Source organism: Oncorhynchus nerka, linkage group LG15, assembly GCF_034236695.1.
Source record: "Oncorhynchus nerka isolate Pitt River linkage group LG15, Oner_Uvic_2.0, whole genome shotgun sequence".
In the NCBI taxonomy this organism is placed as follows: Eukaryota; Metazoa; Chordata; class Actinopteri; order Salmoniformes; family Salmonidae; genus Oncorhynchus; species Oncorhynchus nerka.
In genome coordinates this window covers 1,241,005-1,258,063 of record NC_088410.1, presented here as the reverse complement: position 1 = coordinate 1,258,063, position 17,059 = coordinate 1,241,005, and the positions used below count along the sequence as shown (strand labels likewise).

Sequence of the window (17,059 nt, the reverse complement as noted above, 5' to 3'; positions counted from 1 at the left end):
TGTGTGTAGTCTACCCCTGTACAGGTATTGATGGTAACCTGTGTGTAGTCTACCCCTGTACAGGTATTGATGGTAACCTGTGTGTAGTCTACTCCTGTACAGGTATTGATGGTAACCTGTGTGTGTAGTCTACTCCTGTACAGGTATTGATGGTAACCTGTGTGTAGTCTACTCCTGTACAGGTATTGATGGTAACCTGTGTGTAGTCTACTCCTGTACAGGTATTGATGGTAACCTGTGTGTAGTCTACCCCTGTACAGGTATTGATGGTAACCTGTGTGTAGTCTACTCCTGTACAGGTATTGATGGTAACCTGTGTGTAGTCTACTCCTGTACAGGTATTGATGGTAACCTGTGTGTAGTCTACTCCTGTACAGGTATTGATGGTAACCTGTGTGTAGTCTACCCTGTACAGGTATTGATGGTAACCTGTGTGTAGTCTACCCCTGTACAGGTATTGATGGTAACCTGTGTGTAGTCTACTCCTGTACAGGTATTGATGGTAACCTGTGTGTAGTCTACAGGTATTGATGGTAACCCCTGTACAGGTATTGATGGTAACCTGTGTGTAGTCTACCCTGTACAGGTATTGATGGTAACCTGTGTGTAGTCTACCTCCTGTACAGGTATTGATGGTAACCTGTGTGTAGTCTACTCCTGTACAGGTATTGATGGTAACCTGTGTGTAGTCTACTCCTGTACAGGTATTGATGGTAACCTGTGTGTAGTCTACCCCTGTACAGGTATTGATGGTAACCTGTGTGTAGTCTACTCCTGTACAGGTATTGATGGTAACCTGTGTGTAGTCTACTCCTGTACAGGTATTGATGGTAACCTGTGTGTAGTCTACCCTGTACAGGTATTGATGGTAACCAGGTATTGATGTGTAGTCTACCCCTGTACAGGTATTGATGGTAACCTGTGTGTAGTCTACCCCTGTACAGGTATTGATGGTAACCTGTGTGTAGTCTACCCCTGTACAGGTATTGATGGTAACCTGTGTGTAGTCTACTCCTGTACAGGTATTGATGGTAACCTGTGTGTAGTCTACTCCTGTACAGGTATTGATGGTAACCTGTGTGTAGTCTACCCCTGTACAGGTATTGATGGTAACCTGTGTGTGTAGTCTACCCCTGTACAGGTATTGATGGTAACCTGTGTGTAGTCTACCCCTGTACAGGTATTGATGGTAACCTGTGTGTAGTCTACCCCTGTACAGGTATTGATGGTAACCTGTGTGTAGTCTACCCCTGTACAGGTATTGATGGTAACCTGTGTGTAGTCTACTCCTGTACAGGTATTGATGGTAACCTGTGTGTAGTCTACCCTGTACAGGTATTGATGGTAACCTGTGTGTAGTCTACTCCTGTACAGGTATTGATGGTAACCTGTGTGTAGTCTACCCCTGTACAGGTATTGATGGTAACCTGTGTGTGTAGTCTACCCCTGTACAGGTATTGATGGTAACCTGTGTGTAGTCTACTCCTGTACAGGTATTGATGGTAACCTGTGTGTGTAGTCTACCCCTGTACAGGTATTGATGGTAACCTGTGTGTAGTCTACCCCTGTACAGGTATTGATGGTAACCTGTGTGTAGTCTACTCCTGTACAGGTATTGATGGTAACCTGTGTGTAGTCTACCCCTGTACAGGTATTGATGGTAACCTGTGTGTAGTCTACTCCTGTACAGGTATTGATGGTAACCTGTGTGTAGTCTACTCCTGTACAGGTATTGATGGTAACCTGTGTGTAGTCTACCCCTGTACAGGTATTGATGGTAACCTGTGTGTAGTCTACCCCTGTACAGGTATTGATGGTAACCTGTGTGTGTAGTCTACTCCTGTACAGGTATTGATGGTAACCTGTGTGTAGTCTACCCTGTACAGGTATTGATGGTAACCTGTGTGTAGTCTACCCTGTACAGGTATTGATGGTAACCTGTGTGTAGTCTACCCTGTACAGGTATTGATGGTAACCTGTGTGTAGTCTACCCCTGTACAGGTATTGATGGTAACCTGTGTGTAGTCTACCCCTGTACAGGTATTGATGGTAACCTGTGTGTAGTCTACTCCTGTACAGGTATTGATGGTAACCTGTGTGTAGTCTACTCCTGTACAGGTATTGATGGTAACCTGTGTGTAGTCTACTCCTGTACAGGTATTGATGGTAACCTGTGTGTAGTCTACTCCTGTACAGGTATTGATGGTAACCTGTGTGTGTAGTCTACCCCTGTACAGGTATTGATGGTAACCTGTGTGTAGTCTACCCTGTACAGGTATTGATGGTAACCTGTGTGTAGTCTACTCCTGTACAGGTATTGATGGTAACCTGTGTGTGTAGTCTACTCCTGTACAGGTATTGATGGTAACCTGTGTGTGTAGTCTACCCCTGTACAGGTATTGATGGTAACCTGTGTGTAGTCTACTCCTGTACAGGTATTGATGGTAACCTGTGTGTAGTCTACCCCTGTACAGGTATTGATGGTAACCTGTGTGTAGTCTACTCCTGTACAGGTATTGATGGTAACCTGTGTGTAGTCTACCCCTGTACAGGTATTGATGGTAACCTGTGTGTAGTCTACCCCTGTACAGGTATTGATGGTAACCTGTGTGTAGTCTACTCCTGTACAGGTATTGATGGTAACCTGTGTGTAGTCTACTCCTGTACAGGTATTGATGGTAACCTGTGTGTAGTCTACACCTGTACAGGTATTGATGGTAACCTGTGTGTAGTCTACCCCTGTACAGGTATTGATGGTAACCTGTGTGTAGTCTACTCCTGTACAGGTATTGATGGTAACCTGTGTGTAGTCTACCCCTGTACAGGTATTGATGGTAACCTGTGTGTGTAGTCTACTCCTGTACAGGTATTGATGGTAACCTGTGTGTAGTCTACTCCTGTACAGGTATTGATGGTAACCTGTGTGTAGTCTACTCCTGTACAGGTATTGATGGTAACCTGTGTGTAGTCTACTCCTGTACAGGTATTGATGGTAACCTGTGTGTAGTCTACCCCTGTACAGGTATTGATGGTAACCTGTGTGTAGTCTACCCCTGTACAGGTATTGATGGTAACCTGTGTGTAGTCTACCCTGTACAGGTATTGATGGTAACCTGTGTGTAGTCTACCCCTGTACAGGTATTGATGGTAACCTGTGTGTAGTCTACCCTGTACAGGTATTGATGGTAACCTGTGTGTGTAGTCTACCCCTGTACAGGTATTGATGGTAACCTGTGTGTAGTCTACCCCTGTACAGGTATTGATGGTAACCTGTGTGTAGTCTACTCCTGTACAGGTATTGATGGTAACCTGTGTGTGTAGTCTACCCCTGTACAGGTATTGATGGTAACCTGTGTGTAGTCTACTCCTGTACAGGTATTGATGGTAACCTGTGTGTAGTCTACTCCTGTACAGGTATTGATGGTAACCTGTGTGTAGTCTACCCCTGTACAGGTATTGATGGTAACCTGTGTGTGTAGTCTGTGTGTAGTCTACCCCTGTACAGGTATTGATGGTAACCTGTGTGTAGTCTACCCTGTACAGGTATTGATGGTAACCTGTGTGTAGTCTACCCCTGTACAGGTATTGATGGTAACCTGTGTGTAGTCTACTCCTGTACAGGTATTGATGGTAACCTGTGTGTAGTCTACTCCTGTACAGGTATTGATGGTAACCTGTGTGTGTAGTCTACCCCTGTACAGGTATTGATGGTAACCTGTGTGTAGTCTACTCCTGTACAGGTATTGATGGTAACCTGTGTGTAGTCTACCCTGTACAGGTATTGATGGTAACCTGTGTGTAGTCTACCCCTGTACAGGTATTGATGGTAACCTGTGTGTGTAGTCTACCCCTGTACAGGTATTGATGGTAACCTGTGTGTAGTCTACCCCTGTACAGGTATTGATGGTAACCTGTGTGTAGTCTACCCCTGTACAGGTATTGATGGTAACCTGTGTGTAGTCTACCCCTGTACAGGTATTGATGGTAACCTGTGTGTAGTCTACCCCTGTACAGGTATTGATGGTAACCTGTGTGTGTAGTCTACCCCTGTACAGGTATTGATGGTAACCTGTGTGTAGTCTACCCCTGTACAGGTATTGATGGTAACCTGTGTGTAGTCTACTCCTGTACAGGTATTGATGGTAACCTGTGTGTAGTCTACCCCTGTACAGGTATTGATGGTAACCTGTGTGTAGTCTACTCCTGTACAGGTATTGATGGTAACCTGTGTGTAGTCTACCCCTGTACAGGTATTGATGGTAACCTGTGTGTAGTCTACTCCTGTACAGGTATTGATGGTAACCTGTGTGTAGTCTACCCCTGTACAGGTATTGATGGTAACCTGTGTGTAGTCTACCCTGTACAGGTATTGATGGTAACCTGTGTGTAGTCTACTCCTGTACAGGTATTGATGGTAACCTGTGTGTGTAGTCTACCCCTGTACAGGTATTGATGGTAACCTGTGTGTAGTCTACTCCTGTACAGGTATTGATGGTAACCTGTGTGTAGTCTACTCCTGTACAGGTATTGATGGTAACCTGTGTGTAGTCTACCCCTGTACAGGTATTGATGGTAACCTGTGTGTAGTCTACCCCTGTACAGGTATTGATGGTAACCTGTGTGTAGTCTACCCCTGTACAGGTATTGATGGTAACCTGTGTGTAGTCTACCCCTGTACAGGTATTGATGGTAACCTGTGTGTAGTCTACCCCTGTACAGGTATTGATGGTAACCTGTGTGTAGTCTACCCCTGTACAGGTATTGATGGTAACCTGTGTGTAGTCTACTCCTGTACAGGTATTGATGGTAACCTGTGTGTAGTCTACCCCTGTACAGGTATTGATGGTAACCTGTGTGTAGTCTACTCCTGTACAGGTATTGATGGTAACCTGTGTGTAGTCTACTCCTGTACAGGTATTGATGGTAACCTGTGTGTGTAGTCTACCCCTGTACAGGTATTGATGGTAACCTGTGTGTGTAGTCTACCCCTGTACAGGTATTGATGGTAACCAGTCAGATGACTAAAGAGGACCTCATCTCCTTCATCACCGTTCATCAACTGGAGCTGGTTACTGAATACAACGGACAGGTACACACACACACTCACATAAAATACACTCACATAAAATACACACTCACATAAAATACACACTCACATAAAACACACTCACATAAAATACACTCACATAAAACACACTCACATAAAATACACTCTCATAAAACACACTCACATAAAATACACTCACATAAAATACACTCACATAAAATACACTCACATAAAATACACTCACATAAAATACACTCACATAAAATACACTCACATAAAATACACTCACATAAAACACACTCACATAAAACACACTCACATAAAATACACTCACATAAAATACACTCACATAAAAACACACTCACATAAAAACACACTACAAAACTACACACATAAAAAAACACACTCACATAAAACACACTCACATAAAACACACTCACATAAAATACACTCACATAAAATACACTCACATAAAATACACTCACATAAAATACACTCACATAAAATACACACTCACATAAAATACACTCACATAAAATACACACTCACATAAAATACACTCACATAAAATACACTCACATAAAATACACTCACATAAAATACACTCACATAAAATACACTCACATAAAATACACTCACATAAAATACACACTCACATAAAATACACTCACATAAAATACACTCACATAAAATACACTCACATAAAATACACTCACATAAAATACACTCACATAAAATACACTCACATAAAATACACACTCATACGTACACACACATAAAATACACACTCATACGTACACACACATGCCCAGACGCATGTGTAGCAGATGCAGATTTGTACAGTTATTCCTCAGCGTGAAATGTCTCAGCTCGCTAGCTTTAAAATGTCTCCGCTAGCTAGCTTTAAAATGTCTCCACTAGCTAGCTTTACAATGTCTCCGCTAGCTAGCTTTAAAATGTCTCCACTAGCTAGCTTTAAAATGTCTCAGCTAGCTAGCTTTAAAATGTCTCAGCTAGCTAGCTTTAAAATGTCTCAGCTAGCTAGCTTTAAAATGTCTCCGCTAGCTAGCTTTAAAATGTCTCCGCTAGCTAGCTTTACAATGTCTCAACTAGCTAGCTTTAAAATGTCTCAGGTAGCTAGCTTTAAAATGTCTCAGCTAGCTAGCTTTAAAATGTCTCCACTAGCTAGCTTTAAAATGTCTCAGCTAGCTAGCTTTAAAATGTCTCAGGTAGCTAGCTTTAAAATGTCTCCACTAGCTAGCTTTAAAATGTCTCCGCTAGCTAGCTTTAAAATGTCTCCACTAGCTAGCTTTAAAATGTCTCCGCTAGCTAGCTTTACAATGTCTCCACTAGCTAGCTTAAAAATGGCTCCGCTAGCTAGCTTTAAAATGTCTCCACTAGCTAGCTTTAAAATGTCTCCACTAGCTAGCTTTAAAATGGCTCCACCTAGCTAGCTTTAAAATGTCTCAGGTAGCTAGCTTTAAAATGTCTCCACTAGCTAGCTTTAAAATGTCTCCACTAGCTAGCTTTAAAATGTCTCCACTAGCTAGCTTTAAAATGTCTCCACTAGCTAGCTTTAAAATGTCTCCGCTAGCTAGCTTTACAATGTCTCAGCTAGCTAGCTTTAAAATGTCTCCACTAGCTAGCTTTAAAATGTCTCAGCTAGCTAGCTTTAAAATGTCTCCACTAGCTAGCTTTAAAATGTCTCCGCTAGCTAGCTTTACAATGTCTCCACCTAGCTAGCTTTAAAATGTCTCAGGTAGCTAGCTTTAAAATGTCTCCACTAGCTAGCTTTAAAATGTCTCCACTAGCTAGCTTTAAATTGTCTCCGCTAGCTAGCTTTACAATGTCTCCGCTAGCTAGCTTTAAAATGTCTCCGCTAGCTAGCTTTACAATGTCTCCACTAGCTAGCTTTAAAATGTCTCAGGTAGCTAGCTTTAAAATGTCTCCACTAGCTAGCTTTAAAATGTCTCCACTAGCTAGCTTTAAAATGGCTCCACCTAGCTAGCTTTAAAATGTCTCAGGTAGCTAGCTTTAAAATGTCTCCACCTAGCTAGCTTTACAATGTCTCAACTAGCTAGCTTTAAAATGTCTCCACTAGCTAGCTTTACAAATGTCTCAACTAGCTAGCTTTAAAATGTCTCCACTAGCTAGCTCTAAACCATCTCCACAAGCTAGCTTTAAAGTGTCTCCACTAGCTAGCTTTGAAGTGTCTCCACTAGCTAGCTTTAAAGTGTCTCCACTAGCTAGCTCTAAACCATCTCCACAAGCTAGCTTTAAAATGTCTCCACTAGCTAGCTTTGAAGTGTCTCCACTAGCTAGCTTTAAAGTGTCTCCACTAGCTAGCTCTAAACCATCTCCACTAGCTAGCTTTACAATGTCTGCAATAATTAGCTTTTAAACGTCTCCACTAGCTAGCTTTAAACCATCTACACTAGCTAGCTTTAAACCATCTCCACTAGCTAGCTTTACAATGTCTGCAATAATTAGCTTTTAAACGTCTCCACTAGCTAGCTTTAAACCATCTCCACTAGCTAGCTTTAAACCATCTACACTAGCTAGCTTTAAACCATCTACACTAGCTAGCTTTAAACCATCTCCACCTAGCTAGCTTTACAATGTCTCAACTAGCTAGCTTTAAAATGGCTCCACTAGCTAGCTTTACAAAGTCTCAACTAGCTAGCTTTAAAATGTCTCCACTAGCTAGCTCTAAACCATCTCCACAAGCTAGCTTTAAAATGTCTCCACTAGCTAGCTTTGAAGTGTCTCCACTAGCTAGCTTTAAAGTGTCTCCACTAGCTAGCTCTAAACCATCTCCACTAGCTAGCTTTAAAATGTCTCCACTAGCTAGCTTTAAAATGTCTCCGCTAGCTAGCTTTACAATGTCTCCGCTAGCTAGCTTAAAAATGGCTCCGCTAGCTAGCTTTAAAATGTCTCCACTAGCTAGCTTTAAAATGTCTCCACTAGCTAGCTTTAAAATGGCTCCACCTAGCTAGCTTTAAAATGTCTCAGGTAGCTAGCTTTAAAATGTCTCCACTAGCTAGCTTTAAAATGTCTCCACTAGCTAGCTTTAAAATGTCTCCACTAGCTAGCTTTAAAATGTCTCCACTAGCTAGCTTTAAAATGTCTCCACTAGCTAGCTTTAAAATGTCTCCGCTAGCTAGCTTTACAATGTCTCAGCTAGCTAGCTTTAAAATGTCTCCACTAGCTAGCTTTAAAATGTCTCAGCTAGCTAGCTTTAAAATGTCTCCACTAGCTAGCTTTAAAATGTCTCCGCTAGCTAGCTTTACAATGTCTCCACCTAGCTAGCTTTAACATGTCTCAGGTAGCTAGCTTTAAAATGTCTCCACTAGCTAGCTTTAAAATGTCTCCACTAGCTAGCTTTAAAATGTCTCCGCTAGCTAGCTTTACAATGTCTCCGCTAGCTAGCTTTACAATGTCTCCGCTAGCTAGCTTTAAAATGTCTCCGCTAGCTAGCTTTACAATGTCTCCACTAGCTAGCTTTAAAATGTCTCAGGTAGCTAGCTTTAAAATGTCTCCACTAGCTAGCTTTAAAATGTCTCCACTAGCTAGCTTTAAAATGGCTCCACCTAGCTAGCTTTAAAATGTCTCAGGTAGCTAGCTTTAAAATGTCTCCACCTAGCTAGCTTTACAATGTCTCAACTAGCTAGCTTTAAAATGGCTCCACTAGCTAGCTTTACAAAGTCTCAACTAGCTAGCTTTAAAATGTCTCCACTAGCTAGCTCTAAACCATCTCCACAAGCTAGCTTTAAAGTGTCTCCACTAGCTAGCTTTGAAGTGTCTCCACTAGCTAGCTTTAAAGTGTCTCCACTAGCTAGCTCTAAACCATCTCCACAAGCTAGCTTTAAAATGTCTCCACTAGCTAGCTTTGAAGTGTCTCCACTAGCTAGCTTTAAAGTGTCTCCACTAGCTAGCTCTAAACCATCTCCACTAGCTAGCTTTACAATGTCTGCAATAATTAGCTTTTAAACGTCTCCACTAGCTAGCTTTAAACCATCTCCACTAGCTAGCTTTAAACCATCTACACTAGCTAGCTTTAAACCATCTCCACTAGCTAGCTTTAACATGTCTTGACTGCCTAGCTTAAAAAGGTCTCCACTTTAAAATGTCTAACTCAATGTTGGTGGTAAGAACATTTCAGGAGGTCTGTCTTGTTATAGCAACACCCCCACCTCTGCCAATTCTGTAGACATTAGAACATTAGAACATCCGTAGACATTAGAACATTAGAACATCTATAGACATTAGAACATTAGAACATCTGTAGACATTAGAACCAGAGTGACTCTGCCAATTCTGTCTGATCTGTAGACATTAGAACATTAGTACATTAGAACATCTGTAGACATTAGAACATTAGAACATTAGAACATTAGAACATCTGTAGACATTAGAACATTAGAACATCTGTAGACATTAGAACATTAGAACATCTGTAGACATTAGAACATTAGAACATCTGTAGACATTAGAACATTAGAACATCTGTAGACATTAGAACATTAGAACATCTGTAGACATTAGAACATTAGAACATCTGTAGACATTAGAACATTAGAACATCCGTTGACATTAGAACATTAGAACATTAGAACATCTGTAGACATTAGAACATTAGAATATCTGTAGACATTAGAACATTAGAACATCTGTAGACATTAGAACATTAGAACATCTGTAGACATTAGAACATTAGAACATCTGTAGACATTAGAACATTAGAACATCCGTTGACATTAGAACATTAGAACATTAGAACATCTGTAGACATTAGAACATTAGAATATCTGTAGACATTAGAACATTAGAACATCCGTAGACATTAGAACATTAGAACATCTGTAGACATTAGAACATTAGAACATCTGTAGACATTAGAACATTAGAACATCTGTAGACATTAGAACATTAGAACATCTGTAGACATTAGAACATTAGAACATTAGAACATTAGAACATCCGTTGACATTAGAACATTAGAACATTAGAACATTAGAATATCTGTAGACATTAGAACATTAGAACATCCGTAGACATTAGAACATTAGAACATCTGTAGACATTAGAACATTAGAACATTAGAACATCTGTAGACATTAGAACATTAGAACATCTGTAGACATTAGAACATTAGAACATCCGTTGACATTAGAACATTAGAATATCTGTAGACATTAGAACATTAGAACATTAGAACATCTGTAGACATTAGAACATTAGAACATCTGTAGACATTAGAACATTAGAACATCCGTAGACATTAGAACATTAGAACATCTGTAGACATTAGAACATTAGAACATCCGTAGACATTAGAACATTAGAACATTAGAACATCTGTAGACATTAGAACATTAGAACATCTGTAGACATTAGAACATTAGAACATTAGAACATCTGTAGACATTAGAACATTAGAACATCTGTAGACATTAGAACATTAGAACATTAGAACATCTGTAGACATTAGAACATTAGAACATCTGTAGACATTAGAACATTAGAACATCCGTTGACATTAGAACATTAGAACATCTGTAGACATTAGAACATTAGAACATCTGTAGACATTAGAACATCTGTAGACATTAGAACATTAGAACATCTGTAGACATTAGAACATTAGAACATCTGTAGACATTAGAACATCTGTAGACATTAGAACATCTGTAGACATTAGAACATTAGAACATCTGTAGACATTAGAACATTAGAACATCTGTAGACATTAGAACATTAGAACATCTGTAGACATTAGAACATTAGAACATCTGTAGACATTAGAACATTAGAACATCTGTAGACATTAGAACATTAGAACATCTGTAGACATTAGAACATTAGAACATCTGTAGACATCAGAACCAGAGTGACTCTGCCAACTCTGTTTGATCTGTAGACATTAGAACATTAGAACATTAGAACATCTGTAGACATTAGAACATTAGAACATCTGTAGACATTAGAACATTAGAACATCTGTAGACATTAGAACATTAGAACATCTATAGACATTAGAACCAGAGTGACTCTGCCAACTCTGTTTGATCTGTAGACATTAGAACATTAGAACATCTGTAGACATTAGAACATTAGAACATCTGTAGACATTAGAACATTAGAACATCTGTAGACATTAGAACCAGAGTGACTCTGCCAACTCTGTTTGATCTGTAGACATTAGAACATTAGAACATCTGTAGACATTAGAACATTAGAACATCTGTAGACATTAGAACATTAGAACATCTGTAGACATTAGAACATTAGAACATCTGTAGACATTAGAACATTAGAACATCTGTAGACATTAGAACATCTGTAGACATTAGAACATTAGAACATCTGTAGACATTAGAACATCTGTAGACATTAGAACATTAGAACATCTGTAGACATTAGAACATCTGTAGATATTAGAACCAGAGTGACTCTGCCAACTCTGTTTGATCTGTAGACATTAGAACATTAGAACATTAGAACATCTGTAGACATTAGAACATTAGAACATCTGTAGACATTAGAACATTAGAACATTAGAACATATGTAGACATTAGAACATTAGAACATCTGTAGACATTAGAACATTAGAACATCTGTAGACATTAGAACCTGACAGAGACACATCAGAGTCCAACACAGAATTATTCAACCAATTTACTGACCTTACAGTCTCTCCTACAATCTCCAATCAGTAGCTCACCCCTTATGATAAAATACCATTGGGATTTCAGGTCAGATGCAGTCTCTCCTACAATCTCCAATCAGTAGCTCACCCCTTATGATAAAATACCATTGGGATTTCAGGTCAGATGCAGTCTCTCCTACAATCTCCAATCAGTAGCTCACCCCTTATGATAAAATACCATTGGGATTTCAGGTCAGATGCAGTCTCTCCTACAATCTCCAATCAGTAGCTCACCCCTTATGATAAAATACCATGGGATTTCAGGTCAGATGCAGTCTCTCATACAATCTCCAATCAGTAGCTCACCCCTTATGATAAAATACCATTGGGATTTCAGGTCAGATGCAGTCTCTCATACAATCTCCAATCAGTAGCTCACCCCTTATGATAAAATACCATTGGGATTTCAGGTCAGATGCAGTCTCTCATACAATCTCCAATCAGTAGCTCACCCCTTATGATAAAATACCATTGGGATTTCAGGTCAGATGCAGTCTCTCATACAATCTCCAATCAGTAGCTCACCCCTTATGATAAAATACCATGGGATTTCAGAGATACATATCTGTCTCTCTCTCTCTAACTCTCTCTCCCTCCATCCCTCTTTCTAACTCTCTCTCCTCTCTCTCTCCCTCTCTCTCTCTCTCTAACTCTCTCTCTCTCTCTCTCTCTCTCTCTCTGTCTCTGTCTCTGTCCCTCTCTCTCTCTCTGTCTCTGTCTCTCTCTCTCTCTCTCCCTCTCTCTCTCTCTCTCTCCCTAACTCTCTCTCTCTGTCTCTGTCTCTGTCTCTGTCCCTCTCTCTCTCTCTCTCTCTCTCTCTCTCTCTCCCTAACTCTCTCTCTCTCTGTCTCTGTCTCTGTGCCTCTCTCTCCCTCTCTCTCTCTCTCTCCATCCCTCTCTCTAACTCTCTCTTTCTGTCCCTCTCTCTCTCTCTCTCCCTCCCTCTCTCTAACTCTCTCTCTGTCCCTCTCTCCCTCCATCCCTCTCTCCCTCTCTCTCTCTCTCTCTCTCTCTCTCTCCCTCTCTCCATCCCTCTCTCTAACTCTCTCTCTCTGTCTCTCTCTCCATCCCTCTAACTCTCTCTCTCTGTCTCTCTCTCTCTCTCTCTCTGTCCTCTCTAACTCTCTCTCTCTGTCTCTCCCTCTCTCCATCCCTCTCTCTAACTCTCTCTCTCTGTCCCTCTCTCTCTCTCTCTCTCTCTCTCTCTCTCTCTCTCTCTCAATTCAATTCAATTCAATTCAAGGGCTTTATTGGCATGGGAAACATGTGTTAAACATTGCCAAAGCAAGTGAGGTAGACAACATACAAAGTGAATATATAAGGTGAAAAACAACAAAAATGAACAATAAACATTACACATACAGAAGTTTCAAAACAGTAAAGACATTACAAATGTCATTATTATATATATAGTGTTTTAACAATTACAAATAGTTAAGGACACAAGATAAAATGAATAAACATAAATATGGGTTGTATTTACAATGGTGTTTGTTCTTCACTGGTTGCCCTTTTCTCGTGGCAACAGGTCACAAATCTTGCTGCTGTGATGTCACACTGTGGTATTTCACCCAGTAGATATGGGAGTTTTTCAAAATTGGATTTGTTTTCGAATTCTTTGTGGATCTGTGTAATCTGGGGAAATATGTATCTCTAATATGGTCATACATTGGGCAGGAGGTTAGGAAGTGCAGCTCAGTTTCCACCTCATTTTGTGGGCAGTGAGCTCATAGCCTGTCTTCTCTTGAGAGCCATGTCTGCCTACGGCGGCCTTTCTCAATAGCAAGGCTATGCTCACTGAGTCTGTACATAGTCAAAGCTTTCCTTAAGTTTGGGTCAGTCTCAGTGGACAGGTTTTCTGCCAAATAGCATTCTAGTTTGCTCTGTTTTTTTGTTCATTCTTTCCAATGTGTCAAGTAATTATCTTTTTGTTTTCTCATGATTTGGTTGGGTCTAATTGTGCTGCTGTCCTGGGGCTCTGTTCACAAACACAAACACACCCTACAGAGCCCCAGGACAGCAGCACAATTAGACCCAACCAAATCATGAGAAAACAAAAAGGACCAGCTTGCTTAGTGGACTCTTCTCCAGGTTCATTTCTCTGTAGGTGATGGCTTTGTTATGGAATGTTTGGGAATCGCTTCCTTTTAGGTGGTTGTAGAATTTAACAGCTCTTTTCTGGATTTTGATAATTAGTGGGTATCGGCCTAATTCTGCTCTGCATGCATTATTTGGTGTTCTCTCTCTCCCTCTCCCTCTCTCTCTCTCTCTCTCTCTCTCTCTCTCTCTCTCTCTCCTCTCTCTCTCTCTCTCTCTCTCTCTCTCTCTCTCCTCCAGACTCCTCTCTCTCTCTCTCTCTCTCTCTCTATCTCTCTCCTCTCCCCTCCCTCTCTCTCTCTCTTAAATCTCTCTCTCTCTCTCTCTCTCTCTCTCTCCTCTCCCTCTCCCTCTCCCTCTCTCTCTCTCTCTCTCTCTCCTCCAGACAGCCAGCCGTATCCTCTCCTCTCCAGTGTTAAATCACGCCATTCTGTTTGTCAATAAGACTGATGAACGGTTTCAGACGGTCTACTCTGACTTCAAGGCTGCTGCTGCCCCCTACAGGGGAAAGGTAGGTACTACAACACAACTACTATAATAATACACACTGCTGCTGCCCCCTACAGGGGAACTATAGGTACTACAACACAACTACTATAATACACACTGCTGTAACAACACAACTACTATAATACACACTGCTGCTGCCCTCTACAGGGGAACTATAGGTACTACAACACAACTACTATAATAATACACACTGCTGCTGCCCTCTACAGGGGAACTATAGGTACTACAACACAACTACTATAATAATACACACTGCTGCTGCCCCCTACAGGGGAACTATAGGTACTACAACACAACTACTATAATACACACTGCTGCTGCCCCTACAGGGGAACTATAGGTACTACAACACAACTACTATAATAATACACACTGCTGCTGCCCCTACAGGGGAACTATAGGTACTACAACACAACTACTATATAATACACACTGCTGCTGCCCCTACAGGGGAACTATAGGTACTACAACACAACTACTATAATACACACTGCAACACAACTACTATAATACACACTGCTGCTGCCCCTACAGGGGAACTATAGGTACTACAACACAACTACTATAATACACACTGCTGCTGCCCCTACAGGGGAACTATAGGTACTACAACACAACTACTATAATAATACACACTGCTGCTGCCCCTACAGGGGGGAACTATAGGTACTACAACACAACTACTATAATAATACACACTGCTGCTGAACCCCTACAGGGGAACTATAGGTACTACAACACAACTACTACATAATAATACAACACTAATACACACTGCTACTGCCCCTACAGGGGAACTATAGGTACTACAACACAACCACTATAATAATACACACTGCTGCTGCCCCCTACAGGGGAACTATAGGTACTACAACACAACTACTATAATAATACACACTGCTGCTGCCCTCTACAGGGGAACTATAGGTACTACAACACAACTACTATAATACACACTGCTGCTGCCCTCTACAGGGGAACTCTAGGTACTACAACACAACTACTATAATACACACTGCTGCTGCCCCCTACAGGGGAACTATAGGTACTACAACACAACAACTATAATACACACTGCTGCTGCCCCCTACAGGGGAACTATAGGTACTACAACACAACTACTATAATAATACACACTGCTGCTGCCCCCTACAGGGGAACTATAGGTACTACAACACAACTACTATAATACACACACAGGGGAACTATAGGTACTACAACACAACTACTATAATACACACTGCTGCTGCCCCTACAGGGGAACTATAGGTACTACAACACAACTACTATAATACACACTTCTGCTGCCCTCTACAGGGGAACGATAGGTACTACAACACAACTACTATAATACACACTGCTGCTGCCCCCTACAGGGGAACTATAGGTACTACAACACAACTACTATAATACACACTGCTGCTGCCCTCTACAGGGGAACTATAGGTACTACAACACAACTACTATAATACACACTGCTGCTGCCCCTACAGGGGAACTATAGGTACTACAACACAACTACTATAATACACACTGCTGCTGCCCCCTACAGGGGAACTATAGGTACTACAACACAACTACTATAATACACACTGCTGCTGCCCTCTACAGGGGAACTATAGGTACTACAACACAACTACTATAATAATACACACTGCTGCTGCCCCCTACAGGGGAACGATAGGTACTACAACACAACTACTATAATACACACTGCTGCTGCCCCTACAGGGAACTATAGGTACTACAACACAACTACTATAATACACACTGCTGCTGCCCTCTACAGGGGAACTATAGGTACTACAACACAACTACTATAATAATACACACTGCTGCTGCCCCCTACAGGGGAACTATAGGTACTACAACACAACTACTATAATAATACACACTGCTGCTGCCCTCTACAGGGGAACTATAGGTACTACAACACAACTACTATAATAATACACACTGCTGCTGCCCTCTACAGGGGAACTATATGTACTACAACACAACTACTATAATACACACTGCTGCTGCCCTCTACAGGGGAACTATAGGTACTACAACACAACTACTATAATACACACTGCTGCTGCCCCCTACAGGGGAACTATAGGTACTACAACACAACTACTATAATACACACTGCTGCTGCCCCCTACAGGGGAACTATAGGTACTACAACACAACTACTATAATACACACTGCTGCTGCCCCCTACAGGGGAACTATAGGTACTACAACACAACTACTATAATAATACACACTGCTGCTGCCCTCTACAGGGGAACTATAGGTACTACAACACAACTACTATAATAATACACACTGCTGCTGCCCCTACAGGGAAGATAGGTACTACAACACAACTACTATAATACACACTGCTGCTGCCCCTACAGGGGAACTATAGGTACTACAACACAACTACTATAATAATACACACTGCTGCTCCCTACAGGGGAACTATAGGTACTACAACACAACTACTATAATAATACACTGCTGCTGCCCTCTACAGGGGAACTATAGGTACTACAACACAACAACTATAATAATACACTCTGCTCCCCTACAGGGGAACTCCAACACAACTACTATAATACACACTGCTGCTGCCCCTACAGGGGAACTATAGGTACTACAACACAACTACTATAATACACACTGCTGCTGCCCCTACAGGGGAACTATAGGTACTACAACA

General features: G+C 41.1%; 1 protein-coding gene across 1 annotated transcript in view; it reads left to right on the top strand.

Moving 5' to 3' along the window:
- zgc:136472 (uncharacterized protein LOC678514 homolog) overlaps positions 1–17,059 on the top strand; it is a 51,650-nt gene that overhangs the window by 23,976 nt on the left and 10,615 nt on the right. Inside the window, exons 5-6 of the mRNA XM_065000832.1 lie at positions 4,982–5,089; positions 14,240–14,365. Coding sequence (XP_064856904.1) covers positions 4,982–5,089; positions 14,240–14,365 — 234 coding nt within the window. The remainder of the gene's footprint in view (positions 1–4,981; positions 5,090–14,239; positions 14,366–17,059) is intronic.